The 27,579-nt window shown below is 43.8% G+C and overlaps 2 protein-coding genes across 6 annotated transcripts in view; both read left to right on the top strand.

Annotated features, from left to right (window-relative positions):
• Nucleotides 1-27,579, top strand: part of ASTN2 (astrotactin 2) — an 883,583-nt gene that overhangs the window by 791,343 nt on the left and 64,661 nt on the right. For all 5 annotated transcript variants that reach the window (XM_064579942.1, XM_064579940.1, XM_064579943.1 and 2 more), the window contains one exon: nt 24,028-24,169. In XM_064579942.1, the coding sequence (XP_064436012.1) occupies nt 24,028-24,169 (142 nt within the window). The remainder of the gene's footprint in view (nt 1-24,027; nt 24,170-27,579) is intronic.
• LOC123849946 (large ribosomal subunit protein eL21-like) lies at nt 825-1,338 on the top strand. The gene has a single exon (XM_045883015.2). It carries the CDS (start codon nt 825-827, stop codon nt 1,305-1,307), a length of 483 nt encoding a protein of 160 aa, XP_045738971.1. The 3' UTR covers nt 1,308-1,338.

The raw sequence follows: 27,579 nt of genomic DNA, 5'->3' as shown, positions 1-27,579 counted from the left end.
TCGGCGAGCAGAGGGGCCTTGAATTACAGAACTTCACAGCTGTGGTTTTGTCCTATCACTGTGTGTCAGCACCCGCTGCTGTGCGGTGAGGATCTAAAGACAAACGATAGGTGGTTCTGTCTTGGAGACGTCAGTCTAGAAGGCAAGCAGGCAAGGACAAAGGCAATGTAGTGTAAGTGTTTCCAACAGGGAAAGTGGAAGAGGCAATGGGAACAACGCATGGGCCTCGTAACCCAGACTAGGGGATGGGATGGGGGCAAGACGGAAGGTGTCTCTGCTTACATTAATAGTTATTGAACGAAAGCCTTCACCTTTCATCTGGATATTGTTTTCTGTTTCTATAAGTACAAATATCAGTGTATTCTTTCATTTAACAGATACATATTTAGTGCTGTTCTAGGTGCTAGCGGTTCAGTGGACAAAAGAGAAATGGTCCCCATCACTGGGGGACTTGTCAAATGCAGCTGAAATGAATTAGACCAACAAACTAGAGATACAATTCATGTTGTGATAGGATATGTGAAGAGAACAACTAGGTGTTATGAAAAGGAGTATCAGAGAACCCTAATTTAATTGATGGGAAAGGGGTCATTCTCATGTTGAAAGGAGTCTTCTGTCCTGTTTCCTGACTCTTACTTGATTCAGTCAAGGTTTTTCTTGCGTGTGTGTGTACTTTTTTTTGTTTTGTTTCTGCATTTTTTCATTCATCAGATATTTCTAACTTGTGCTGGGTCAGAATTGGATCTGAGCACCTAGGATACAGAGATTAGACTGGCCTCATTGGCTTTTTGGCCAGAACTGCCATCTTTCAGTAACTCGCCAAAATGACCAACACAAAGGGAAAGAGGAGAGGTACCCACTATATGTACTCTAGGCCTTTTAAAAAACATGGAATTGTTCCTTTGGCCACATACATACGAATCTACAAGAAAGGTGATATTGTGGACATCAAGGAAGTGGGCACTGTTCAAAAAGGAATGTCCCACAGATGTTACCATGGCAAAACTGGAAGAGTCTACAATGTTACTCAGCATGCTGTTGGCATTGTTGTAAACAAACAAGTTAAAGGCAAGATTCTTGCCAAGAGAATTAATGTAGGCATTGAGCATATTAAACACTCAAAGAGCCGAGATAGCTTCCTGAAGCGTGTGAAGGAAAATGATCAGAAAAAGAAGAAAGCCAAAGAGAAAGGTACTTGGGTTCAGCTGAAGCGCCAGCCTGCCCCACCCAGAGAAGCACACTTTGTGAGAACCAATGGAAAGGAGCCCGAACTTCTGGAACCTATTCCCTATGAATTCATGGCATGATAAATGTAAAGAAAATAAAAGACCTCAAGACTGTAGACTGGCCTCACTGAAGTTAAAAAAACAAAACAAAGCAACAGCTTAGGGAGGCATACTAAAAATCACAATGACAAATTTATCCTATTTCCAAAATTAAAATTTACTTCCATCTCTTTTGCTGCTTACACCACCTCCATGAAGTAGGTATTATGGTTATGATTATATATGATTTATATATATATATATATATATTATGATTACAGATAAGGAAAGAGATGCTTTGAGAGGTTTCTGTGATGTGGCAGGCATGCACGTAGGAGATGCTAGAACATTGTGCACAAACCTGAGCCTTCTGATATCTTGTCCTTTGTGTAAATAAAATTAGCACCAAATAATAGAGGTCTCTGTGGATTAGAGAAGGAGGAATGGAGGGGGATCTGGAGGGGCTTGGGATCAGGAGGGGCTTCCTAGAGCTGACATTTGAGCTGGGCCTTGGAAACGAGTAGGATTTTAATAAGACTGTGGATAACAGGCAAGGAGATGGGGAGAATTGGTCTACCAAGTTGGGGGAACAGCCAGCACAAAGGCGGGACGGGTATGGAATGGGGACCCATTTGGGGATGAATCCAGAAGGGATGGTTGGTGGAAAGAGTGGACCTGGAATGGTGGCTGGGACTCATTTAGGGCGACTGTGACGAGTTTTGACCTTTTTCTGAGGCCCATGAATAATTGAAGACCTTTCAGCAGGGAAACAGTAGAGTAAGAGCTTTGCTTAGGGCTGGCACCTGCAGGATAAAGGATCGAGAAGGCCCCCTTGCCACATTGAGAGTTCTCAGGACTTCCTTCTGTCCCTGCTGTTGAATGCAGCAGTGGTTTGTTTTAATCAGTCTCCTGTGCTTACTGCTCTGTGCTGACGTTGTCACTCCATCTAAGGACCAGTGGTATAAGTGAGGTGAATACCTTTTGGATACAGGTTTTAATCCGATGCTTACTTTATTGCTATGTTACAGTGGCCTTAGAAGGCAGAAGCTGTCAGTGATATTCCGGTTCTCAGGCTGGATGAAGGTAGAGAATGTGACAAAATCCCACCCCCGTGAGCTGGGAAGTCACTGGCCCCCATGCTCTGGGGCTTTCCTCCAATGCCACACCTTCCATCCTCTACTCTATGCTCTGTCAGCAGGGCCCCAGGCAAGAGCAATGATCTACACCACATATTGTCCACACGTGTTGCAATAATTGCTCCTTTTCAGCATTCTTTAACTTTGGAGCTTATGAATTTTAGAAGTTGAAGCCTTTAGAGTAGAGATACCCGGGCAGCATAGAGACAGAAGCAGGTACGTCTCCGCAGAGAGGACTGGGGCCTTGGCCATGAAGCCCTGAGAAGTGAATGGCCACTTTCATGTCGAAGTTGTGTCGGTGTGTAGGGGGGCTCACATCCTAACAGACTAGAGAGTTACTAACAACTCTTCAGAATTGTACAGGGGCTTTACAGCTTTCAAAGTGATTCTGCAAACATTATTTTTCCTTTAAGCTCAAAAGACCCCAGAGAAGTAGGAGATTTCGTGCCTGCTTGACAGATAAAGAAACTGAGAGTCCAAGGGTCATTCAACTAATAGAGCGGGAAAACTGGGACTGGAACTCATGTCATCTTGTTCTAAATATAGAGCTCTTTCCATTACACCATGAAGCCCCACAGAAATCAGTGAAAGGCTGCAAGGGAAAGGTGTTCCTGGCACCTCAGCACGGAAGGGAACTCTGACCACATTTTCCCATGGAAACATGTTTACCCACGGTGGTTAAGATCTGTGGCTCAAATAGTAAAGCACTGTGTTTCAGCAATTCACTTGCCTTCCAGTCAGCTCAGTTATGTTTCACGTAGCACCTACTAGGTAAAACTAGAACAAAATTTTTTGAAAAGACTTTTTTTTTCCTACTCTGGTAGAGAATGCAGACACTTGCCGAAGCCACTCAAAAACAGGACCCTCAACCTTTCTCCCACCAAGAATGGCTTTTCTTTTATCTTCACCAAAGTGTCCAACCCATGTTAGAAATATTCTGTCGGGGGCACCTGGGTGGCTCAGTCGGTTAAGCAGCTGCCTTTAGCTCAGGTCATGATCCCGGAGTCCTGGGATCGAGCCCCGCATCGGGCTCCCTGCTCAGCGGGGAGCCTCCTTCTCCCTCTCTCACTTCCCCTGCTTGTGTTCCCTCTCTCGCTGTCTCTCTCTCTCTGTCAAATAAATAAATAAAATCTTTTTTAAAAAAGGAGAGAAATATTCTGTTAGTGGAACAGAGGCAGTATCCATAATGTTAGAGTTTTAGAGAGAGACAGACTTCAGTCCAAATCTAAGCATCTAAGCTATGTGATTTAAAAACAACAACAACAACAACAACAACAAAACATTTTGGCCCTTCTCTCCTTGCTAAAAATCCAACCACCAGCACTGGCCAAAAAATACATTCCAGGCATCTACAACCCCTGAGACAATGCTTTCCTCGTAGAACTCAGCTCTGACTCTGCCTGCTTTGTGGAGGGCTGGTTCTAGTTATGGGAGGCCTTTGAAACAGCAAAGTAATAATTTGTGAAGTAAGGCCCGCGAACTGGTTGATTTAGCAAATCACAGCTTTAGAAGCTGGCATCCAAGGCCCGGTTCAATAAGAAGTGCCCACATCTACCCAAGCTGTACCTGCTAGTCATGGATCTGAGCCTCTTCCTTGCCCCCTGCCTCATACATGTTCATTCTTAGAACATCCCTGAATAATCATCATGATCAAAATCATAAGAGCCTTCTATTATTTAGGGCCTACTTTGGGCCAAAGACTGTCACGATCTTTCTGTATAATATTGCCGGTCTTCACAGTCCTGCAAGGAAGGTGTTATGACATTGAATTTTAAAGCCAATGAACTTGATACTCAGAGAAGTTTAGTAACCCACCCAAGATCACCATGCTCTTTCCACACCATGCCATCCCAATAGGCTGAGTCTGCTTTGCTACTGTTTCTGAAGCAAGAGGATAGCCTTCTTTTGGAAGGTGAGATAGCCCTAGAATTCCTGAACTTTCTGTTTCTTACCCATAGTTAACTCCTGTGCCAACTTACTGAAAATATCACAGTTTACTAGAAAGAATACAGAACTTAATGGTGGAGAAACCTAGGTTTGAATCTTAGCTCAGGAATTTACTTGTTTGACAAGTCATTCAACCTCAGTTTCCACATCTGTACAATGGGAGTTATCTTCACTCCCCTTCTGGTCCTCCCCCTTTTCTTCTCCCTCTTCCTTCTCATCATATTTATATTCATAATGATTGTTCCCTTCTCACAGTGTTGTTATGGAGATTAGATGAGATGATGGATGAGAAAGGAATTGATAAAGTCTAAGTGATGACAATAACAGCATGGGTAATGGCTATAGTACTTTTTGATTTCATAGATGTGTTAGCTGGGAGATGAAGATAGGCATCTCATTCCGTGTTATCACTCCGTCACTGAACCTACGTCCTAGGCTTTCTGGGTCTGAAGTAATAGGCATCTGGAACCTTAGATCTCAACCTTCATTTCCACATGACACCCATGAAGGATGTAGTCAAGGCAAGATACACTCCCCTAGATGTTTCCAGGTACAAGAGGACTAGCTGTAGTTTCACTTCCTTTTTCTCCTGTCCAAGAAATCATACCTATGTGCAAACAAATGTGAGAGACATTAGTATTAAATTATCTAAATCACTTATTTTCAAAATGTGGTGCTCAGACCAGCAGCAACAGCAGTATCTAGGAACTTGAAAGAAATTTCAATTTTCAAGCCCCACCATAGACTTACTGAATTAGTAACTCTGGGGGTGGGGTCCTGCAATCGTGTTTGAACAAGAACTTCCCATTAGGTGATTCTGATGCATGATAAAGTTTGAGAACAATTGGTCTAGATGATCTAAAAAGCCAAGCATTCTTAAATATTTTAACAGTATTGTTTGTGACCAGTAACTTCTGACTACCTGACTCAGTAGGTCATAACACCCAGTGGTGAGACCTGCGCTGGGTCACAAAGCAGGGCTGCACATAAGAGCCCCAAGGAGGAGTCAGGTGGCCTTTGGCTGCCCGGAACAGTAATTTCAACTGAAATCCATTTAAACAATAAGGAATGCATTATCTTGTGTTACCAGAAGTCCAGAGGTAGGGTGGATCCAAATGTGGCACAACAGAGATCCAGCTCTGGTTCTCTGTGGTACCCTTGTTTGTGGTCCCTTCCTCAGGCTCATAGTAAGATGGCTGCCTGGTGCTGATCACAAGATGGCTGCAAGGCTCCTAAGCATTATATTCAGATATATTCAAAAGAGAAAATGGACTCTCCCTTCATGTTTCCATCTTAAGAGAGAAAGGAAACCTTTCTTAGAAGCCCTCCAGCACATTTTCCCTATATCTGGCCCACATGGCCCCCACCAAAGCAACCATTTCCAAACATCCATTGGCTCATGATATAGGCTTTGCCATTTTCTGAGCGATTGACCTCTAATCATAATCCAGATTCTGTCCCTAGATAAAAGGGAGAAGTCAAAATTCATATTAATATCCAAATGGGAACTATTTAAAAATTCAGCTTACTAGGGGATGTGTTTAAAAATTCAGAGGTAGAGGAGGGGTATGGGATGGAAATGGTGCTCTAGAGGCTGAGTCCCAAATCTCACTGCCTCCGGGGTCTTCTGAAACCGTCTTGTGCAGGTCTTCCAAATTGCCCTTCCCGTGCTGTCGCCCTGCCTTTTATTGATCTTCCCAGTGCTTTCTTCCATGGAAGCACTCCCTTCTGTGTGCTCCAGTCATGTCCTTACCTTGTGCATGGAGATGCTGAGGAAAGGTCACTTGACAGGGGGTTAGCAGAGCTGGGTCCAGGTCCTAAGCCCTTACAAGAGTCCCCCATCTCGCATTTATCACTGTGGCAGATCAACTCCCCTTTCTGATCCTCAACTTTCCTCATCTATAAGGTAAAAGTAACATCATTTGCATGGAAGTTTTGCTCTAAGGATCACAAGAAAAAAAGAAAAGAAAAGTGCCCTGTAAACCATGAAGTGCCCTACATGAGGGCAAAGGTATCAATGACGCCTTCGTGAATCAGGGCTTCCCTGTGCGGGGTGTTTAGCACACGCATACAGACACACCCCTACTTCACAGGCAGCTGACTAGTCCTGTTGATGGATATACTGAAAGGAAATTGAGGTCCTAGAAGGGTGAGTGGAACATGTTGGTAGGTGGTAGGACGAGGTGAGGTGATGAAGGCTGTGACTGCCACCTGTTAGTGAGTATGTCACGTGTGCCTCATGGAACTCTCCCGATGTCATGGGGACTCTGCTCCCATCCTATTGTGTAGGTGAGGAAACGGAGGCTCAGAAAAGCCCGGGTTTAAAATGCTGGTAAGGTCCCTGTGAATTAAAGTGGAATGTGGACAGGGAAGGCATTGGGGGTGGGCATGGGCCTTAACCTGGGTCCTGAAGATTGACTTTGCAGGACAGAAAGAATGTATCAGACAAGTAGATGAGTGTGAACCAAAGGTGAAAGGAGTGACTCTGGTCTGTAAATTCATTCATTCAGAAATTCTTGAATATCCACTAGGCACCGGCACTGTGCTAGGCTGTGGGAATGTTGTGGTCTGCAGGGTGAGGCTTGGAAGGGCGGTTGTCCTAGGAACTCCTGCCCTTCGGCCTACAGGCTGCCCACCTTCTTCCCGCCTGGCTAATAATGATGGAATGCAGACCACCAGTGAACGTCCATTCGCTTTTTCGTTCGGTAGGGAAGTCTGGCTTGGTTCTAATTAGACTCTGCTTTTATCTTGCTGTGTGACCTCAGGCAAGGCACTTTCCTTTCGTGCCTGTTTATCTGTCTGAGAGATAGAAGATTTACTTCAGTGGTTTCTAAGGGCCTTGACTCTGCCTCTGAGGATGTCTGGGCACAATACCCCAGCTCTGCATTTGAGGAGGATAAATATTAAGAGCCTGGACAGCTTTTGGTTCTGATCCCAACACTGTTTTCCCTATTGGTGTGATTTTGGACACGACCATTGATCTTGCACCGCTATTTCTCCAACTACAAAATGAGCACGATAATACTAACGTCTGTAAGGATTAAGGAGATCACATATGTGGAGCACCAAACACAGAATGGGCCTATAGCATGCCCACGTTTTTCTAAACACCAGCTCCCCAAACCAATCCCCAGAGTTCCTCTGGGCCCAAGATTTCTTTTAATAGGTAAGTGAGCTGATGTCCAGAGGGGGCAGGTGAGTCACAGAGGAAGTCAGATCCCAACCCAAGGCCCAGCCCAGGCCTTCCCTCTCCAGAGAACGCAAGAGCTGGTGAGGCCCTCCCTCCCCTGCAGGACTTGGCTGTCCCCAGGAGGCAAGTGGAAACCTCGGGGCAATGAAGTAAAGTCATCACCTCTTCACAGAGTGGAAATTGCTCTGAAAGGGAAATTGGACTTCTCCCTTCTGGCCCTCTGGAGCCTTGAAAATGACTACACAATCCCTGCCTACCCTCTTCCTCCATTCTCCCAATTTGATACCGAGCCCCTCCTCCTTTTGGCTGCTGGTGGCTGCTCTGGACCATGGGTGATGCCTGCTTCCCCCTGAGGACCCGTGCTCTGGCTTGTCCACAGCATGACCCTGGCAAGGCCTATGTCTGGGTGGAGAACACATGGGAAAATCACTCCTAACACCTCCATCTCCTGTGGCTTCTCACTTCAGCAGTGGAATCGCAAATAACAGCCACTCGCCAGTACATACTTGGAAATGAAGGGGAGCGATAGTAGGAAATACAGTTTGGTGGGATTGAGAGAAATTTGGATTACAGTCTGATGACTCAGTGTGCCCGTCACACCTCTGTCACTTAGCAGCTGAAGTTTGGAGACCTTTCTTCACCTCCCTGGGCCTCAGTTTATTCATGTGTAAAATGGGAATCAGAATCCCAGCCTGGTTAGCCTCTTGGTGTTTTGTGAGGAATTATGAGTTAAGTCATTTAATACACACTTACTGAGCACCTTCTATGCACCAAAAACTGTTTGAGAAGCTGAGATACAGCATCAAAGAAAACAAAATGCTTCCTATCATTGAGCTTATGTTTCCGTGGCAGGGGGTGAGGGGAGGGATGAGGATAAAATAACTGTTATACAATATAATATAATATCAAAGAGTAACATGTGCTTGAAATAAAATAAAGATGGGATAGGGATAGAGGTTGGGGGATGCCGCTTTAGTTAAGGTGATCAGGGAGTACCTCTGATGATGTGACTTTGAGTCATTGAAGTATGGCCGGCAGACGGGTTCTAGCTGCAGTGAGTAGTAGTGAGGTCCTGGATCACTTAGGTCATATAGACCATGGTAAGGAGTTGATGGATATGAACTACCATATACACTGTAAAGTTCTAGTCCAGTGTGAGTGACCCTGGCCAATAACCACTTCTCCTTATTTTCTAGTCTGTAAAACAAAGCTCTGAATGCATCATGGGCAAGCATCAGGCCAGAAACTTTGCATCACATTAAGTCCTTAAAACACTTCATTAAAGTAGGAGTACTTATTCCCATTTATACAAGAGGATTCTGAAGACAGAAAACCCATTTCCATTGGTATCCAAAGACACTGCTTTGCCTGTTATGGCAGATTCCTGGCTTTAATTTTGTTTTGCCTTGCCTTTTTTTTTTAAATTTCTGTTGACTCTCCATATCTGTTTGCATCCAAACTGGGAAGCTAGTAAGGGAGAGATGGGAGCAAGGAGGCAAGCTGGGGCAGAGCCACCATCGTGGCCTCAGAGCATAGATGACCATGAATCCATCGTCCACACGGCTCTGTTCAACAGCCTCAGTGAGAGCAAAGGGATGATTTGACTGTGGGACACTGTAAAACACACAGAACGAGCAGTCAGAGAGATGCTTTCCTTCTTGGCTGGTGCTTCATGCGGTGTGGCTTTTGGCACATCAGTCCCCCTTGCTGGATGTCAATGCCCTATATACAAAGTAGGGTGTGGTGTGCTAGAAGAGTCCATACTGATTGAGTAGATAGAGCCTTTCAGCCCTCTTCAGAGAATGTGGAGGAATCTGACCTCTACCCTTTCCTCACAAAACTCAAATCTCAGCCTCACAGTCTGCTGCATGAATCTGGGCAAGTTGCTGCACCTCTGTTAGTCTTGATATCTTCATGTGTAAATGTGAGGAAATAGTTCTTAGAGTTCTTGTGAAGCTGAAATGAGGTGAAGTAAATGAAATACTAGGTATATTACCTAACAGATTGTGAATGTTCAAATGAGGTGTAGGAGGAGGAGAGAAGGCAAGGCAGCGGTAGAGATGTGTCCCACTCAAGGGTTGCTGTAACTTCCAGACATAATTAAGTGCTTAATAAACACTAGTTACTCTTTTTCTCCTGTTATACTTTAAGTGAAATGAGTTATATTCTTAGACCTCAGCAATTTGGTTCCTCTCTCATCTGACCTTCCCTAACCTCTCTCTTGTCCTCCTCTCTGCCCTGACCCTGGTTGAGCTCCCTCCCAGGAATGCATTGTACAGTTGCACAGGCTTTACACTGCATCTAAAAACTCATCATCCCAGTTGTAGACATCATAGTCACGTGTTAATCATCAGTTTCTTGTTCTAATAAATTGGGGTGTTAGGACAATTTTCAGATACATAGAAGGGAAGTGTTTAAGGAAAGGATGTCTTTTCTTTTTTCTTTTTTTTTTTTTTTCCTGATTTGCACAGAGGCACCATCTAGGCAAGGAGTGAGCCGCTGAGCTTTTAGTCTTCCAGTCTGTAAAATGAAGCCCTGAAATTAGATGATGCCTTAGGCTCTCCTTAGCTTTATGTTCTTGAAGATCCAGGAATAGTCATTGCCTGACCTGTGCTCATGTAATAATCAGCTGTGTGACTGTGGAGGGGAGCTGTAACATGGGCTGTGTGCGGCCCCTTGGAGATGTGTGGGTCCCTTGAGCCTCTGCCTTAACTCCAGTTACCTATAAAGTGGGGATGACATCTCACCCTGCCTACCCCCTGGGGTTATTATGAGGATCAAATGAGAGAGATGGTTTTGTAAACCCCTAATGAGATGTCAAATTTGAGAGATTACTTATACACACACACACAGACTCTCACATGTGTGAGTATTTACTTGTGTGTGTATATGTGTATGTATGTATGCATCTATATACTTTATACACATATTTTATATATGTATGCCATATATGTGAATACTACACATGTATACTATAATTTATATATATGTGTGTATGTGTGTATACCCTATTTATACACACACTTACCATATATATATATGCTGTAAACTTGCAGGGCTAGTTATGAATTAGAAGCTTATAAACCATGTTTACTCATTCAGTGTAACCTAAGGCATATATTAAACAGTAGGAAAAACTGACCAGCCAAATTTTCCAAGCTTAAAAACCCTTTTATAGCCTTCATTGTGGGTTGAAGAGAGAACTTGTTTCCCCTTCTCTATTTAAAGGAAAATTTTAATATAAATTGGGAAGCAAGGAAGTCATTCTAACAGTGAAAAAAAGTCCTGTATGTGTGTGGGAGGGATAGATGAGGGGATTTGGATGAAAATGGCTGTTACTTACTCACTCTCCCTTCTGTACCTCTCAGGTCATTACCCCTGGGAGAGGTGGGACCACTAAAGTTGCCCTGGTCAAATGCTCAAGGGCCACAATCTCTTGTGGAGGCCCTTCCAGCCTCTGGGCATCTCCACAAAGTCGCCTCTCCCTGTGGGATTTCAGTGGGACCCCAAGGCCCTCTTCTAGCCAGGTTATGGAGTGATAGGACCTTTGACTGGCTTGGTTTTTGGTCCAAAGCTAAAATGGAAGGGAGCAGCATTCACCCTCTGGGCCTGGGGTCCATCTCTTCAGTGAAGGGGACCAGGTAAGTCCATGGAAGATGGAATGAAAAGAAGGAGCATTAGCCAGCCCTTGGAAGAGCCAAGATGGTGCCGTTGCAATGGTCAGGCCTTGTCCTCTGTTCCTCATCATGCAGGAGTGGTTCTCAGTGTCCAGCTGTCTCGCTCTCTATGTCCCTCTCTGCCTCTTTCCCTCCTGTTTCTTTTTTTGTCTTCGTATTATCCCTTTCTCTTTTGGGATAGTACTATCCCTCCCTCCCTTCTTGTTTCTCTTATTCTTGGTCTTCTTCTGTTTCCTTTTATCTCTGTTTTGATCTCTGTCTTTTTGTCTCTCCGTCTGCGTATGACTCTCTCTCTCTGTCTCTCTCTCTGTGTTCCTTTCTTTTGCTATCTATTCCTCCTTCAGGCTCTCTGTCTCTGAGTATTTCCTGGCTCTGGTTCTTTTTCTGACTCTTTCTCTATTCCTTACTATTTCCTTCTCTCCCTCTCTGTCTCTCTCTTTCATCTGGAAATCTACTTCTCACTGCCACCTCCCAGGTCCACCTCTTCTCAGTGATTCACCTCAGGCTGGTGGAATGGTGTTGCTTGCACGACTAGAAAAACTGACTCATCTTTGCTGGCCTTCTCTCTACCTTCCTGGAGTCTCCCTGCCATAAGGGCTGGGCACAGGGATGGGATGAGGAGAGGGATGTGCATTTGTGTGTGTACATGTATGTGTGTGGCTGTGTGTGTTAGAGAGTGTGTGTTTTGGGGGAAGTTGGCTGGGGAATGGAATGGCCTTAGAACCTCATTCATTCCTGGTGCCTTATTGGGGTCCTCAGAGGCTACCTTTGGAGAATATTGGTCAGATTTGGGTTTGAAGCTTGGTGTGTATATCACCCCAGGAGAGACGGAGAAAGACAAACAGGCTCCCTTATCTATGGAAGATATCCCAGCTATCTGCTAACCACAGTCTTTGACATTTAAGTTTAGAAAAAGGAGGGGAGATTTGGGCATTGAGCAAATTTTTATCTCAGGGCACATAGTTTATGCAGTTCTGGTTTGGGCAGAGTAAGAGGTGCTAAATTCAGGAGGATAATTCACTTTCCCTGGATTGTCGAATTTCTTCTCTCCACTTACCTCAAGTGAAATGTTTTACGAATTGTCATTTTCCATAATAAAAGTAATAACAACAATAAAGCTGCCACTTACTGAGTGTTCACCATGTGCCAGGCACTGTGCTAAGTGCTTTGCATACATTGTCTAAATTAACTCTCAGTATGATTCTTTTGATTCTGTTGAGGTAGGCATTTTCACATGCATTTTTCAGTTGAAGAAAATGAGGATTAGAGAGATTAAGTAACTTGCTTAGAGGAGTCATTTAGCAAAGCCAGGATTTAAAACCCCAGAGCACAGTGTGGCCTTTTCTGCTACTCTTCCCTCCCCAACAGGGATTTGATACTGATGTCTTAGTAAATGTAATTGTCTAAGTCAGGAAATGTGTGGAGGGCTCACTAAGGGTGACTGCCTCATTAGGTACTTCAGGGCGGGGCTGTAAGCCTGTATTAGTCACAGCTGGGCTCACGGTCTGGATGAGGAGGCAAGAGCACATGGATCACAAGTCAGGAAACGTGGGATCCAGCTCCAGGGCCTCTTTGGTAGACACATTGCTTTCCTGAGTTTCAGTTTTCCTTTCTGTAAAAAGGGAATTTTCACTTCTATCCCATCTTGCCCACCTCACTGAGCACTTGTGAAGCCTAAATATGATGGCAAAGGAGGTAGGGGCATGCACTGTAAACTTTAAAGGGCTTTACAAAAGGAGAGAGTTGTAAGAAGAGAGTGATAATCTTCATCAGAAAGAGAGAAGAGTCAAAGGATTCACAGGCAGCCAGTGTGGATGCTAAGTGATGCAGCGGAAGGCTTGGCTGGGCAGAAACACCAGGGTTGGGCAGAGATCAAGAAGCAATACCACTAATGGGGGGAATTTCCTGGGGTGTGGGGATCTGCTACCTAGACGAAGCCCAGGGAGGCTCAGGCTGAGAAAGCAAAGTGATAGGCAAATATAGAGGACAATAAAGAGGGTCTTGACATTGGAATTAGTTAAAGAGCAAATCAGGTAAAGGCTGGGTAAGTGTTTGATGCACTCTTTCTATTATGGCCATTTGCTCTGGCAGAAACGTGAACAGATTTGTACAGTCTTGTAGGAACACAGGGGTGCCCCTTGACCCTGGATTCAGTGTTCTTTCACACAGGATCCACTGGCCTCTTGGGATTGCCCTTCCCAACACCATTCAAAAGTTGGTGTGCAGGGAAACCCTAGTACATCCCTTCCCTAGTGGGCCTTCTTCCAGCTGGGAAGGAAGCCATGCTAGCTCATCTACTTGATCATTCTGCACACCTAGGCACAGGACTCAGATGATGAATAAGATAAGCCAGGTCCCTTTCCATAAGTCCTCTTGGTCACTGGGGGAGGGAGACTCTAAACAGGTGATTGCAGGACAGTTGGCTAAGGACCACATTGGAGAGAAGTGAGGGCATTATGGGAACCCATCCTATGGTACCTGACCCTTGCTAGATGGAAGGGTGGCCAAGGAAAGCTTTTGGAAAGATACCGGATATGAGCGAAAACATAAGTTGTCTCCACATGTTTGCAAAGTCGTGGCTGAGTCATTAGTTGCTTACCTCTCTGGCCTCACCCCTCCCTGATTCATTCAGTGGATCTTTAATAAATGGCTACTGTGTCCTCCCCACCCCCCTCTTTGCTAGACACTGGGAAACCATGAACAAGAGGGAACAAGATGGATAAAGCTTCTGAACTCATGGAGCTAACATTTTAGTAATCAAATGAAAATAAGGAGGTAAATAAATAAGCATGGTAACTATAGGTGCTTAGAAGAAGATCAAGAGTTCAATGATGAGGAGTAACTGAGAGTAGGTAGCATAGGTCTGCTTTAGATAGGGTGGTGTGAGGGCTCAGAGCAGGTGTAGGACTTCAGCTGAACTGAAGGAAGAGAAGCCGGCTCTCCAGAGCTAAGAGTTCTGGAAGCTCCAGGCTCAGGATGCTAGCCCGAAATTCCCCTGCATTATAGCACCCTCATCCCCCCATGCCTTTCTCCTTCCTGTGACACCGGAATTCCTCTGTGCCACTGACGGGTATGTTTCCAGGTTGTAAAGTTTCTTGATCATCCCATTTTTGTGTCCTTGGGGCTGAACACCCACATACCTCAGTTCCTCCCAAAGGAAGGCCTCCTGTTCCTCCTTCTAACTATGGAAGCAGCCATGTGACATTTTCATCCTCTTGACTGGCACTCTGTGGATTGACCTCAACAACAATCCCTAAATGCACACCACACTTTGCAGATCATAAGGTACTTTTATATTTTTTTTATGGACTTAATTTAATTCACTCCTCGTGACCCTCTTGCAGAGTAGATACTGACCTCCTCCTTTAAAAGACAAGGAGACTGAGGCCCATAGAGACCGAACAATCAGGAAGTACGTGTTATGGTGAAAAAACCCCACAGGCTCTGGAATTGGGTCAACCTGGGTTCAAGCTTCACTGTGTAGTAGCTGTGGGTTGGGCAACTTGCCCCAACTCTCTGAGCTTCTCTTCTGGACAAAATGAGGATAGTAGCCCCAGCTCACCAGACTGTGGGCTGTTCCATCACACCTGTGGTCCGAGGGGCTCTTCAGGCCCACCAGCAGCACACAGGCTTCCTGCCTCTTTACCCAAGGAGGGAGACGTTGAATGAAGCGCTCGGCCCAGACAAAGTTGCAAGTGTTAGAGGAACTGAGACTCTGATGAGAAGCACATTTTGTACATTCGGTTCTTTCCACTTCACCATAGTGTAACATTTAGGAATGCAAGTTAAAAAAGGAAAGGCAGACAAGAAAACCCTCCCTAGATGCGTGTTGCGAGGGCAGTAAATACACAGCGTGGTCCTCAGAGTGATGGCGGGGGGGCTTTGGCTGTCCTTCCGCCTTGCTCCTCCTGCACAGCCCGGCTGGTCCCCAGACTGGCTCTCCTCACACATGTTAGTAATACCCACTCCAGCCAAATGCGTTAGCATCATTTGTCCTCAGGATGGTGGGGATGACGAGGGCTTGTATGGCCCTGATTAATCCAACTGTAGAAGAGGGCAGGCTCTATTAGCCAAGTGCATATTAATACTGAGGTTAATCATTATTAAATTCTGTATTAATAATAAGTTGCAGGACTCTCTGATGGGTCACTCATAAAAGCAACCACCGCAGTTCTGCCTCGCTAAGTCACAAGCACCACAGGGAAAGGGTGGCTCAGTGCTGCATCCCACAGTGGGTAGTCTTTTCCTTGAAACCTAGTGGGTGTTTAATAACTGTTTCAACAGTGGGGTTAACAGGGCTGTCCTAGGCCTCAGTGAGGAAGGCACATCAGTTGCTCTTCCTATGATTTCTCGAAGGCGGAGATTGGGTCTTTGTAGCAGACACCTCTGGGGCCATGCCGTATCCTCTTGGCCCAGGGCTACTGCAGCTGCAGCTGTGGTGAGAAGCACTGTCTGCACCAAGGCTCAGCTTGTACTGCCAGTGACTTTTAAAAGCAAGCTTCCACTTTCTGCCCCATGGCATTGTACAAGACTAAGAGCTACCTACACCCATAGGCATGCACAGCTGGAAAAAAAAAAAAAAGTGTGGGGAAGTTGTTACTCGTGGGGAGGCTCTCAACCAGTGGTCCTTAGGAATCAGGGAATACGTTCTCTAGCTCCTAGCTTTCAGCCAAACAATTCTAGGAGACATCTCTTTCACTTCTTAGAAGGTCCCTGTAGAATAGAGTTCCCATTGCCCATCACTCATGGTGGCAAACTTCATGATGCATTTCTATATTGATGTTTCCTTTTCCTTACTTGATTCTTTCCTCTCTCCCATGTCCGCTTCTTGGAATCACCTCCCAAATAAACCATCTGTACCCAAACCATTCTCTTAGTCTCTGCTTTCCAGGGAACACAAACTAAGACATTCTTCTTCATGTTGTGTTCCCAGCCATCACCTCAGGTTATGGTACCCAGTAAATACATTCACTCCCTAGACAAATATTTACAGAGCATCTGCTGTGCATAGTCACTGTGGTAAGTGAACAGTCCTTTCCTCATGGAGCTCATAGTGGGGGATACAGACAGTACAGTAATTCGTCAGTATGTGAGCAAGATTGATAAGTTTTATGAAGAGAAATAAAGTAGAAAACAGGGATAGAGAATGATTAGATGAGACTGAGTAGCTGGAGAAGACCTTTCTGAGGACATGACATTTAAGCAGCTATCTGGGCAAGAAGGAGTGATCCTGCAAAAATATGGGGAAGAGCTCTTCAGGCAGGGAAATGATGGGTGCAAAGGCCCTGTGGTTGGAGCATCCATGGCATGCTAGAGGAGGAGGAAGAATGCCAGCATCGCTGGAATGAGTGGGTGAGGAAGACAGTGTAGGCAATGAGGTCAGAAGACAGGGCTAGAGAAAGCAGGAATTGGGAATTCTCAGTGATTTTTGTTGAATAATAGAATCTTTGTATCCTTTGCCCTAGGGATATGGGAAGGCTCCGGTTTTGGAGTCTGAAAGCTATAGATTTGAAGTTTCAGACTTGTTATTTAGATGGAGTGTGACCTTAGGCAATCTGCTTGAGACTTGTGAGCATTTTTTTTTTCATTTATAAAATAGCAATCATAAAATCTGCTTCATAGGATTTGTATCTGGTAGGACTCCTAGTTGTAAGTAACAGAAAACAAATGGAAAGTACTTTGGCAGAAAAGGGAAAATACTGACTCATGTATGTGAAATATCCAAGGGTATATCTAGCTTTAGACCCAACCGATCCAAAGCTTCAATGATGTCATCACCAGGACTTGGATGCTGTCCCAGGATTTAGTCTGATTGATCAGGCCTGAGTCACTCATTCATCTCTCCTTGGCCTCTGACATGGAATAGCAGGTTGCAAACCACATGTCCATCTCTGAAGGAGGGAGTAGGCCTTACCTGCAGCAAAATCATATAGATTGAAATGGGGGGCGAGCTGGTTCCCTGGTGGAAAACCGGTGCTCTTAGTAGAAGGAGGCATGGGTTTAGAGCAGGTCCGACCAACAGATGTCCCCTTGAGGACTGGCGTGAGGAGGAGCCAGAAGTGCCTTCACACAATTTTTGGCACATAAGAGTTCTCAGTAGATGTCCGCTAAACCACCATTGCCTTTTTGGGAGCCTTCTTTTTTTTTGGCAGTCCCTTCTCCATGGGAGTCCTATGCACTCCTAAAAGAGGTCACATAGGAGGCAGCCTGGCTCTCCCAAAAGAGAGTTCTCATGTCCAGTGCCAGTGTTGGGGAGATAGGGGTGGATCACACTGAAGTTCAGTTTCATAGCCTGCCACATGTATCTGCACAGCCAGCCTTATGCTGGGTCCTGACGACACAGAGATGACCAGAACACAAATCCTGCTGACACAACATCTCCCAGTCTGTGGGCCCAGGTGCGGTAGGAAAAGCATGGGATCCCAGTAGGCAAGTCACTTAGCCTTCCTTCAACCTGTTTCCTCATTTGTAAAGGCACGGTTAACCTAAGTCTTTAAATTTAATATTCAATTTAAATTGAATATTAATCAAGGTGGGGTTTTTTTTATTAATTTTATTTTGTTACGTTATGTTAGTCACCATACATTACATCATTAGTTTTTGATGTAATGTTCCATGATTCATTGTTTGCGTATAACACCCAGTGCTCCATGCAATACATGCCCTCCTTAGTACCCATCACTGGGCTAACCCATCCCCCCACCCCCCTCCCCTCTAAAACCCTCAGTTTGTTTCTCAGGGTCCATAGTCTCTCAAGGTGGTGTTGTTTTAGAATGTTTAATCAAGACAATATAGGTAAAAGTGTGATGCCCTACGATAAGAGTGAAATAAACATTTCGTTTCCCACTCTCCTTTTCTCTGCTTGCCTTCAGTCCATCTTCCCTCCCTTCTTTTTAAAAATTACTTCCTTTTGCAAAAAAAAAAAAGAAAGTTCTTGGGACTTAGGTATTATATAATGTATCTAAAAGCAGCTGAGCTTCAGCACTAAAAATTTTGCCATCAGACGAACTGATGAGACCTAATGGAGGTGTGGTGGCAGGAATGGAGGGGGGCACTCACATTGGTACACCATCCATGTAGCAGGCATACTGCATATATTATTTATTTCTTACCTGATTCTCTGATGATGAAGCAGCATTCATCTCTGAGAGTTTAATCATCCATCCTTAGATAGTATAGTTCCTAAGTGGTGGAGGCTGGCTTTAAAACCAGGTCTCATCTGCCCCCCAAACCCACTCTCTTTCCTCTACCTCATGCTGCCATTACAATAAACGTGAGAATCAGACACCAGGTCTTCAAATTTAAAATAACGTGTTTTGGAAGAAACAAATCTACTGCAGCTGAGGCCCTCAAAAAATGTATCTTGTCAGTGACAAGGTCTCTGAATGAATTTCTACATTTGCCCACGTAAAGAAAAGGTGGGAAACACAGAGCCCCGCTTCTCCTTGGCAAGGAGCATCCACAGGTTAGAGAGAGGCCAGGCCCAGAGTGGCCTCCACATCCCCTTGGCGTTTCCTGAAAAGAGCATGGAGGCCTGAGCCGGGGACCTTTCTCCCCACCTGGGCTAAATAACTCACTACTCCCGCCCCTTGTATTTTGGAATTCTTTGCTGCTTTTTTCCCAGCCTGTTTTCAATTTGCTCTTGTGGCCAGCTTTGACTCTGACCTCAACTCAATCAGAAGCGAGAGGGTGAGGGGAGAAAGAGAGAGAGAGAGAGAGGGAAAACGAGGAGGCAGAGGATTTGAGGGAGTGATAAAAGGATAGGGGATTGAGGCAGGCGGTGGGGCCTTGAGAAAAATTACTCTGTGCTTTGTTGGGTTGGTTCTGAAGCTTCAGCAGAATCATGATTGACCTTTTCTGTGGATTGTAATGAGAGCAAGGCTTGAGTCTGAGTGGATAAAGAAATGTGTGGGGGTCTGGCCCAAGCCCACTCGGGTTACAGCCCCAGAAGAGCCATAATGGGGAACAGGCACATTCCTGTACAGCGACTCCCAACTCCCTATCTGTTTTCAAGGAAAGAAAAACAGAGAAAGAATGTTAGAATCTTGGACAGGCATGGGCGAGGCGGTGGCTGCAGCAGCCGGGGTCTAGGAGGATTCTGCCACACAGCCATAACATGTCAGAGAGGAGGGGACAGAGCTAATGTAGGCAGGGTGTCCTAGTGGAAGGCACATGGAGCTCAGAAGCAAAAGAGATAGGTTTAATCCTGGACTCTACCCTGAGAGGCTGCGAAGCCTTGAGTGGAGCTGCAACATTCCTGAATTTCTGTATTTCTATCAGGAAATGTGGCAGGGTTTTTGGATTCAAACATTTTTAGCAATAAAACTTATAAGCCAACATTTTTAAAACTGTTTTTTCCCCAACTTACATAAAACATCAGTATATAAAACAGATCTAACTGGTGTTGCTCTGGTTTGAAGTTAGCGTGAGTATAAGAGGAGGCAGAATTTAGCCCCTACCTACCACCTCTACCGTTCCTTCTCAACTCTGGAGTTCTGCATATTCTTTTTTTTTTTTTTTTTTTTTAAAGATTTTATTTATTTATTCATGAGAGAGAGAGAGAGAGGCAGAGGCAGAGGGAGAAGCAGGCTCCCCGCGGAGCAGGGAGCCCGATGCGGGACTCGATCCCAGGACCCTGGGATCATGACCTGAGCTGAAGGCAGACGCTTAACCGACTGAGCCACCCAGGCGTCCCGAGTTCTGCATATTCTATTTGGCAAACCACTGCTAGAATATATTACATAGTGGAAACCTGTTGAACTACTTCTGTCTCTCCTGGGCTTTGTATCTTTCTTAGGGAGTCCAAGTTTAAGAAGATGGCCGGGTGGAACTGTGTGCCTTGCACAGCGCCTGGTACATAGTAAAGAGAGCTCACATTCATGTGGACTATAGCTGGTCAGAAACTGAAGAGCAACATCTGCAGTTTTCAGCAATTTTATCTCCTAGGCTGGCTGATAGGAATGATCACATAGGCTCTAAGAGTCAAGAGATGAGGTTTTTGTTCTAAGTCAACCTCCTACTTTGTGTTTGGCCATGGACATGCCACTTTCCTTCTCAAGGCTTCACTTGTCACCTGGAAAAGGATAGGATTTTACCCAAAAGTTGGGTTAAAAAAAAAATCTAAGGGTCCTTATCTCTCTTCCCTGTTATGATGACAATAATAATAAAAACAATAATGATAGTTAACATATTTTGAGCCCTAGTGTATGCCAGACATGCTAATTGATTTGTAAGCAATATATTCAATTTTTATATGATACAATGCTGTAAGTTAGATACTAGAATTATATCCATTTTACATGTGAGAAAATAGATGTAAAGAGTCAAGGAATCTGTCCAAGGCAAGCTGTAAGTGGGGGTGAACCAGGATTTAATCCTAGACAGCATAAATTCAGAGCTCAACCTCTTAACCACTGCACTGTAGTATTGTTCGTTCAGTTGTTCCACTGCCAGACTTGGGGTATGGTGTATTGTAGAACCCTGATGCATGTGTTGAATTGTACTGATTTGCATTTGTGCATAGAGAAGCCTCCGGGCCTTTCTTAATTACTCCCCCCCCCCCCCCACGCCCCCACTAAGTGAGCAAGGACAGTGAAGGATTGCCTCATTCACCTGTCTCCACCTAGGTTACATTTAAACCTTCTGGAATAGAGTGCCAAGAAAAGCAATCTTACATTTTACTTTATGGGTCTGTTCTTGTATTTGAGAAACCTTCCTGTTGTCAGATTACAAACTGTAGAAGGTCAGGGACCATTTCTTTTATTGTTTCATTCCCCAAGACCACAGAACTACGAGTGGCATGAATTCAATTGCAGACCGAACAGAGTTGAGAAAGCTCACTTTCTAACACTATTTTTTTTAAAAACTTTCTCTAGGAGGCAGCATAGTATAAAAGAAAAGGTATGGCTTTGGAGTTAGGATGATCTGGGTTCAAATCTCAGCTCTGTTCCTCCCTAAATTTCTGAGCTTAATCTCAGCTTTACAAGAGAGATATTAACATTTAACTCATTAGTATTGAGTATTGTGACAAATGAAAAAAAAGAAAATTTGGTACTAAATGTCAGCTTCCTTCCCTTTAACTCTTTTCATTTGAACGTCATTATGTATATTTAGTCCCGAATAGAACTGGGCACTGAGTTTCCTTAGAATGTCCTCCGTATAACTAGTTATATATGCCATGCTATCCAGTTTCTTCACTTGAACTAAACCTATAAACCTTAGAACCGTGTGCCTATCTTACTGACCTATTAGACATATTATGAGGCTTTTATCCAGGGTCCAAATTATTCTGAAATGGATTGAAATATCTGGAAAACTATGCCCATTTGTAAATGAATGTCAACCATATTTTGGCTTGAAGATGGTTAATACAGGCCACAGGAATACTGAATTCCCTCACAAGGGGCCAACTCTTTCAATGGCTATCTAGAAACAAATTGAAAAGCAGACAGACATGGATCCAAGCTCAAAGAAAACAAATGTAAGCTGCCAAACTTGAAATCCTAAGAAACCAAGAGAAACAAAGCCCTTACTCCCTCCTGTGAGTAATTCCATGTTTTTCCCCCTTTCCTTATTTTCCACCCTATACATTGTTCTGCTTTGGTACCTATTGGCAGAGAGACATTGTTGGTTTATGATTTTACTATGGAAGAAACTGACATAAGAGGCCTATGGAAGAAAGAGGGGAGGCCAAAATCTTTGATGAATAAAGCTTTCATTTACCTTTTCATTTTCTAGCAGAACTGCTGGTTCTAGACAAAGAATTTCTTCTTAGATTCAGCCTTTCTTTCTAGACTCCAAACTCAGTAAGAGCTATTGACCCCGTTTACAGAAAGGAAAACTGAGACTTTGAGAAGTTAAGAGACTTGCAGTAAATGGTGGAAATAGAATTCAGTCCAAAGTCTCTCCGACAATAGCAGGTAAACCTGCGTCTCGCTGACATCAGCCTGATTCAGACACTTCCTCTGGCACCTATGTATCAAGTCTATGAACTGTAGTTGTCATTGTAAAAAGTGGAAAACAAAGAACACCACACATCAGCTCTACTAGATTGGACCATAGGGACAAATACTTTATAGAACCATTGTTTACCTGAACTCCCGGGGCTATCCAGACTGTTCAGTCAGACAAATGTTAACCTCATTCACTTGTGAGTGAAGAATGAAACTTTTCTTTGAAAGACCAACAGGAGGTGATCTGTATATTCTGCCCTCCCAGTTCCTTGCCTCCCCGGGTCACAGTCTTCTCAGACACTTGGCCAATATTACTGTTCCATGATAGTTCCATTATATTGGATTGTCCTTAACATCAAGTAGAGAAGATTTAGTTGAATGGACATCTTCTTCTTGTTTATTAGTAAGAATAAGTGAGTAGAGAGTGTGAGGCATTCCATACCAGACAAGAAAGAGAAGGAATGAACTGTAGGGATGCCTCCTATTATTCCATACTGTGTGGTATAAAATAACTCACATGCTTGTTTTGCTCCTAAATTATCCGATTTTAGAATTGGAAGGGAACTTAGAGGCCATTTATTCTGGCTCATTTATTTTATCTATTTTTAAGTAATTTTTTATTGATTTTTTTCTTTGTTACATTTCATTGTAGGTAGTTTTTTTTTTTTTAAACAGAGATAATGGGTATTTTTTCTCTTATTTTTCCTTATCTCACTTTACAAAGCCACTATTATGTATTTGCTATCATTTCTTCCTTCTCTTTTGAAATAGATACACATGTAAAATTTCCACCAAACATTAGATTATTCTGTAATAGCACAGCCTGTTTTTTAATTTAATATCTTTTCCTATAATTTCATAATCTTCCACAATATTGTTTTTAATAGCTACAAAATATTCCATTGCATCACTGAACTATAATTGATATTGCTGTTTCTATATCGTTGAACATTTAGTTGTTTCTAAACTCTTCTTGATTTAAATAGTACCATAATGTTTGTTCACATAGCTCAATCTTTGTGTACATCTGTGTTTTTATTTTATTTTTTTCAAAGCGCTAATAGTGATTCTACCACTTTGATTCTACAGAGGAGAAAACTAAGGCACAGAGATGGGAATTCGGTTGCCCCAAGCTATCCAGCAAATCCTTAACAGAGTTAAGACTAGATTTGAAAATGTTATTCTTTTTAGTCAGGCCTATTTCTAGTAAACTTCAGCTGCTTCCTAAAACCCAGTGGCTCAGTCGACTTTTGGAAATCATGGAAATCAAGGCAGTTGCCCTTGCTCTTCCACTGTCCCTTCCTGTCCCATGGCCTTCATCACTCATCAGTCATAGAACTCTTTCCCCCTCAGTTGGACCAGATTTCTGTCCATCTCAACATAACACTTCATGAATCTAGTACCACTGCATTAAGAGTGACCATGCGATAAGAAACCTATCTTATATCCTTGGAAGGAGAATGCAATCCCAAGAAGGAACAGCCTTGCTCAAGTAATGAAGAGGAAGTTAATGGCAGGAACAAGACCAGAAAATTTACTCTGGGCAGAAAGCATTATTCCCCTGGTTACCTTTCCATGCATTTTTAGTACACAGTAATTTACCTCATTTGAGCCTTGTTATAATTTCATAAAGGTAGGTATTAGTATGCCCACTTTCCAGTTGAGAAAATTCCAGCATAAATTTAAACAGGGGCATTAGGGCTAGATACTAATCTGTGTCATGTTCATATGCTGTGCTTGTTTTGTCCACTAATCCTCCTGATAATGATATCCAGACATTTCATGGGTTTGGGCAGCAGCAAGAATGTCTGCTCACCAGGGCCTGAGCTGGAGAGCTCATCTTTCTTTGTCTCCCTCCAGGAGAGTTCCTGAGTTTTGCTGATGACTTACTCTCTGGCCTGGGCACATCTTGTGTGGCAGCTGGTCGAAGCCATGGAGAGGTCCCTGAAGTCAGTATCTACTCCGTCATCTTCAAGTGTCTGGAGCCCGACGGTCTCTACAAGTAAGATGTGCTGGGTGCGTGGGGAGTGTGAAACAGGTCGATTTTAAGTCTGGGAGGCAAGGAATGAGTAATCCGTCCAGGCCAACCAAATGTTTTATAGGCCAGCCCATATGTGCACCTTGAGATGCTGAGGTTTAGAAGTATCCATTGGAGAAGTGTCACCACAGTAAGCCACAGAATCCTACAGGGTTAGCACTGAAGGGCCCAGGGAGACCAGGGAACACAAAACCATTTCTTCTAGTAATGAAGAATCTGCAGCCAAGAGAGGAAACATGGCAAGTTAGCAAGGAGGGCTGGGGCAGGAGTGCCTGCCTGGAGTTCTTTTCTCAATTCCACGATATCTCCTCTGAAAAAGATTACATTGGCATATTTGAAATATATATATACATATATATGTGTGTGTGTGTATATATACATACACACATATATATGTATGTATATATACACACATATATATGTATATATATACTTGTATTCATATGTATTTGTTAGTTTGTTTTACTAGATTCAGCTGCTCCCCTTAGAAATAGTGCCACCATCACTCCTTCACAGAGTACACTGGAGTCACTGCATTCACACTTCTAGAGATGCAAAAGGAAGTCATTCTAAGGCTCAGCTGTTAATCTCAGAGGGAAAGGGGGCTCCTCTTTCTTTTGTTCCATTCTCAGTGAGTATTGTCACACTGAGATGCATCCATCATAAACTATTACATAGAATTCTAGAGATAAGCTGTCTTCATGTATCCTAATTATGAAACTATAGGCCACTTCCCTTAGCAACCAATTTCACCAATTATTGAAATCATTTGTTTTTCTTCTGTTTACTCACCGACCCATTTACCTAATCATGAATCCCTCCCTCCTTCCATCCTTTTCTCTCCCCTTTCCTCTCTTTCTCCATCCATCCATCCGTCTGTTCATCCACTCTTATACTCCATCACTCATTCACTTATTCATCACTTCTTTCATTCATTCACGTTTTTACTTATTCATAACTCATTTATTTATTCATCAGACATTTTCTGAGGACTTCCTATGACTTGATACTAAGCTAAGAAATGCAGGTATGAATGTGACGAAGACAAAGGTTTAATTCTCAAATGACTTATAACTTAATGATGGTATGAAAGGCCACAGATTGTGGAATTAGATCTGGCTTTGACATTTTTAGTTATGTCACCTTAGATAAGTTGCTTTACCTCTATAAGCCTCAGTAAGAAGGTAATAATAAAACCTAGGCTGTAGAGTTGCATGAGATTTAAGTAAGAAACACCCTAGCACAGTAACTAAGTATGTGCTCAGTAAGTATTATCCCTCCACCATCCGAATCTCCTTCACCTCCAAACCACATCCCATCCCTACTTCCTCTGGAAGATACCACTTTTCTAAATACCATGGCACTCTTTTGAATACCCAACATATTCAGGCTCTGTGGTAACACCCAACAGATTCATGCACCAAACTCAAGAATATCACTGTAAGCTAGAAATTGGACCTCTGACCCTCGCTCTGCCACTGATTATCTCATAGATGTGGGGGCCCAAGTTTTAGTTTGTCAGAATGGCAAAATCAATTGGGGACAGTGAGAGCTCTGGGAATGGAATCTCCAAAATACCATAGGCTATCAGATCTCTTCTGGTGGGACATGTCGGCAAACTTCCTAGAGGAAGTAGCATTTGCCTCAGGCCTTAAGTGGTGACTTGGGATCTAGATCTTGAGAGCATGACTCCATAGCTTCTTAATCAGTAAGTGCTGACACTAACCTCTTGGGCTCTAGGATCACCCATCTAGATAATACACAAGTGTGTGACTGGATTAAGAGCTATAAGGTCTTTTCCAACTCTCAAAACTACGATTATATGAAGAAAGTAGCATTTTTGAAAGATTTCAAGATGGCTGACTTCTGGTTCCTCTGTCCCCCATTATGGGTATAGACTCGAGACAGACAGACAGATCTGGGTTCCAGTCTCTCCCTGCACTTATCAGCTGTGTGACGCCGAGTGTGCTTCTCAACCTTCTGAGCTTCCATCTCCTTCTCTGTGAAAATGGGGATAATGACAGTGTCTGACTCACTGGGACCTGAAGAAGATTTGATGAGATAGTGCACAAAAGCTCTCCACTTGGTGATGAGCTCCCAGTAAGAGTGTGAGAAGTGTTAGCTGTTACCACTGTTGTTCTTGTTGTCCTTGTTGTGCTAAAAATTAATTTTAACTCCCTTTCCCTCCTTTTGCCAACTTACTGGGATAGCATCTAGTAGAGAGGGACAGAGCCCCAGCAGGTGGTTCCTATCGACTGAGACACAAGCAGTAATCCTGTCTCTGGGTGACGTTATGGAGTCTTGGCATTAGCCAGTCTGAAATCCTACAGGCCCATTATGTAGAGAGCAATGAAATGTTTTATGGAACCCCAAAAGCAGTTAACACTGAGAGCTGACAAATCAGTTGACATCCTTTAGAAGTGATGATTGCTTTCCCTTACCTCTTCTTTTCCTTTCTTCTTGATATCCCCTACCCCCTTCCCACCTCTTGACATAGGACCATCCTTTCTTCTTCTGTCCTGGAAATGTGTTTGTCATGAGCTGTCATCCCTAACTCTGAACACGTCTTTATTTTATTTTTGAAATTGATTTTATTAATGGCTGTGGAATCTGGGCTGTTCTGACAAGGAGCCCAGGGTGTGGTTTGGACCCCATCTCTCATTCTGCTGGTGGCTTTCCTTCCGTGAAGTCTGACCACTCAGTCTTGAGTTTTAAAATAGTTACACTGTCAGTTCTTGAGGTTTCAAATTTTTTGCTTGCTCGTCCCTTACCAAAATTAGTTTTCTAATTCGGGTCAAAAAGGCTGTGGCAGTAGGAGGAGGACAGACTGAGCTGAGTGCAAATCCTGATTCTTCCTTGTCCTCAGAACCTGCCCTGGGGAAAGCCAGTTCTCACTGCTCTATACCACAGTGTCTTCCTCTGGAAACAGGGAGCTGGTAGTTGTTTTGATCTTGTAGGGTTAAAGGGAAGAGCATTAAGTGAGAAACTCCACAGACAGGGTTTACCAGAATGCCTTGCACATAGTTACTGTTTTTTTCTCCTTGACTCCATCACTGGTTATCTGTATCTTTCACAAGTATAATCCTGGAAGAGCCGTTCCCTATCGGGCAGGTTGGGGTGCTGCTAGCCCTGGAAAAAAGGACCATCCAGGATCCTTTGGGAATGAAATAGGATGAAAAGAGAACATGGGTCCAGACCCCTGAGTTTTAATTAAGCACAGGGCACCAGATCCCCCATGGACCAACTGCCAGAGCTATAATAGGATTCAGGTAGCACAGGCGTGGAGGATCAGCCTCTCAGGCAGGTAGTCTGAGTTCACACCTCACTACTGCCACTTCTGTCTCTGGGACCTTGGGCTAAACATTCATGCCGTC

This window comes from Mirounga angustirostris, unplaced genomic scaffold (genome assembly GCF_029215605.1).
Source record: "Mirounga angustirostris isolate CCGP_5_RB_7025 unplaced genomic scaffold, mMirAng1.0.hap1 SCAF_15, whole genome shotgun sequence".
NCBI lineage: Eukaryota > Metazoa > Chordata > Mammalia > Carnivora > Phocidae > Mirounga > Mirounga angustirostris.
The sequence above is the reverse complement of the archived record's forward strand: the minus strand, read 5'-3'. Positions and strand labels throughout refer to the sequence as shown.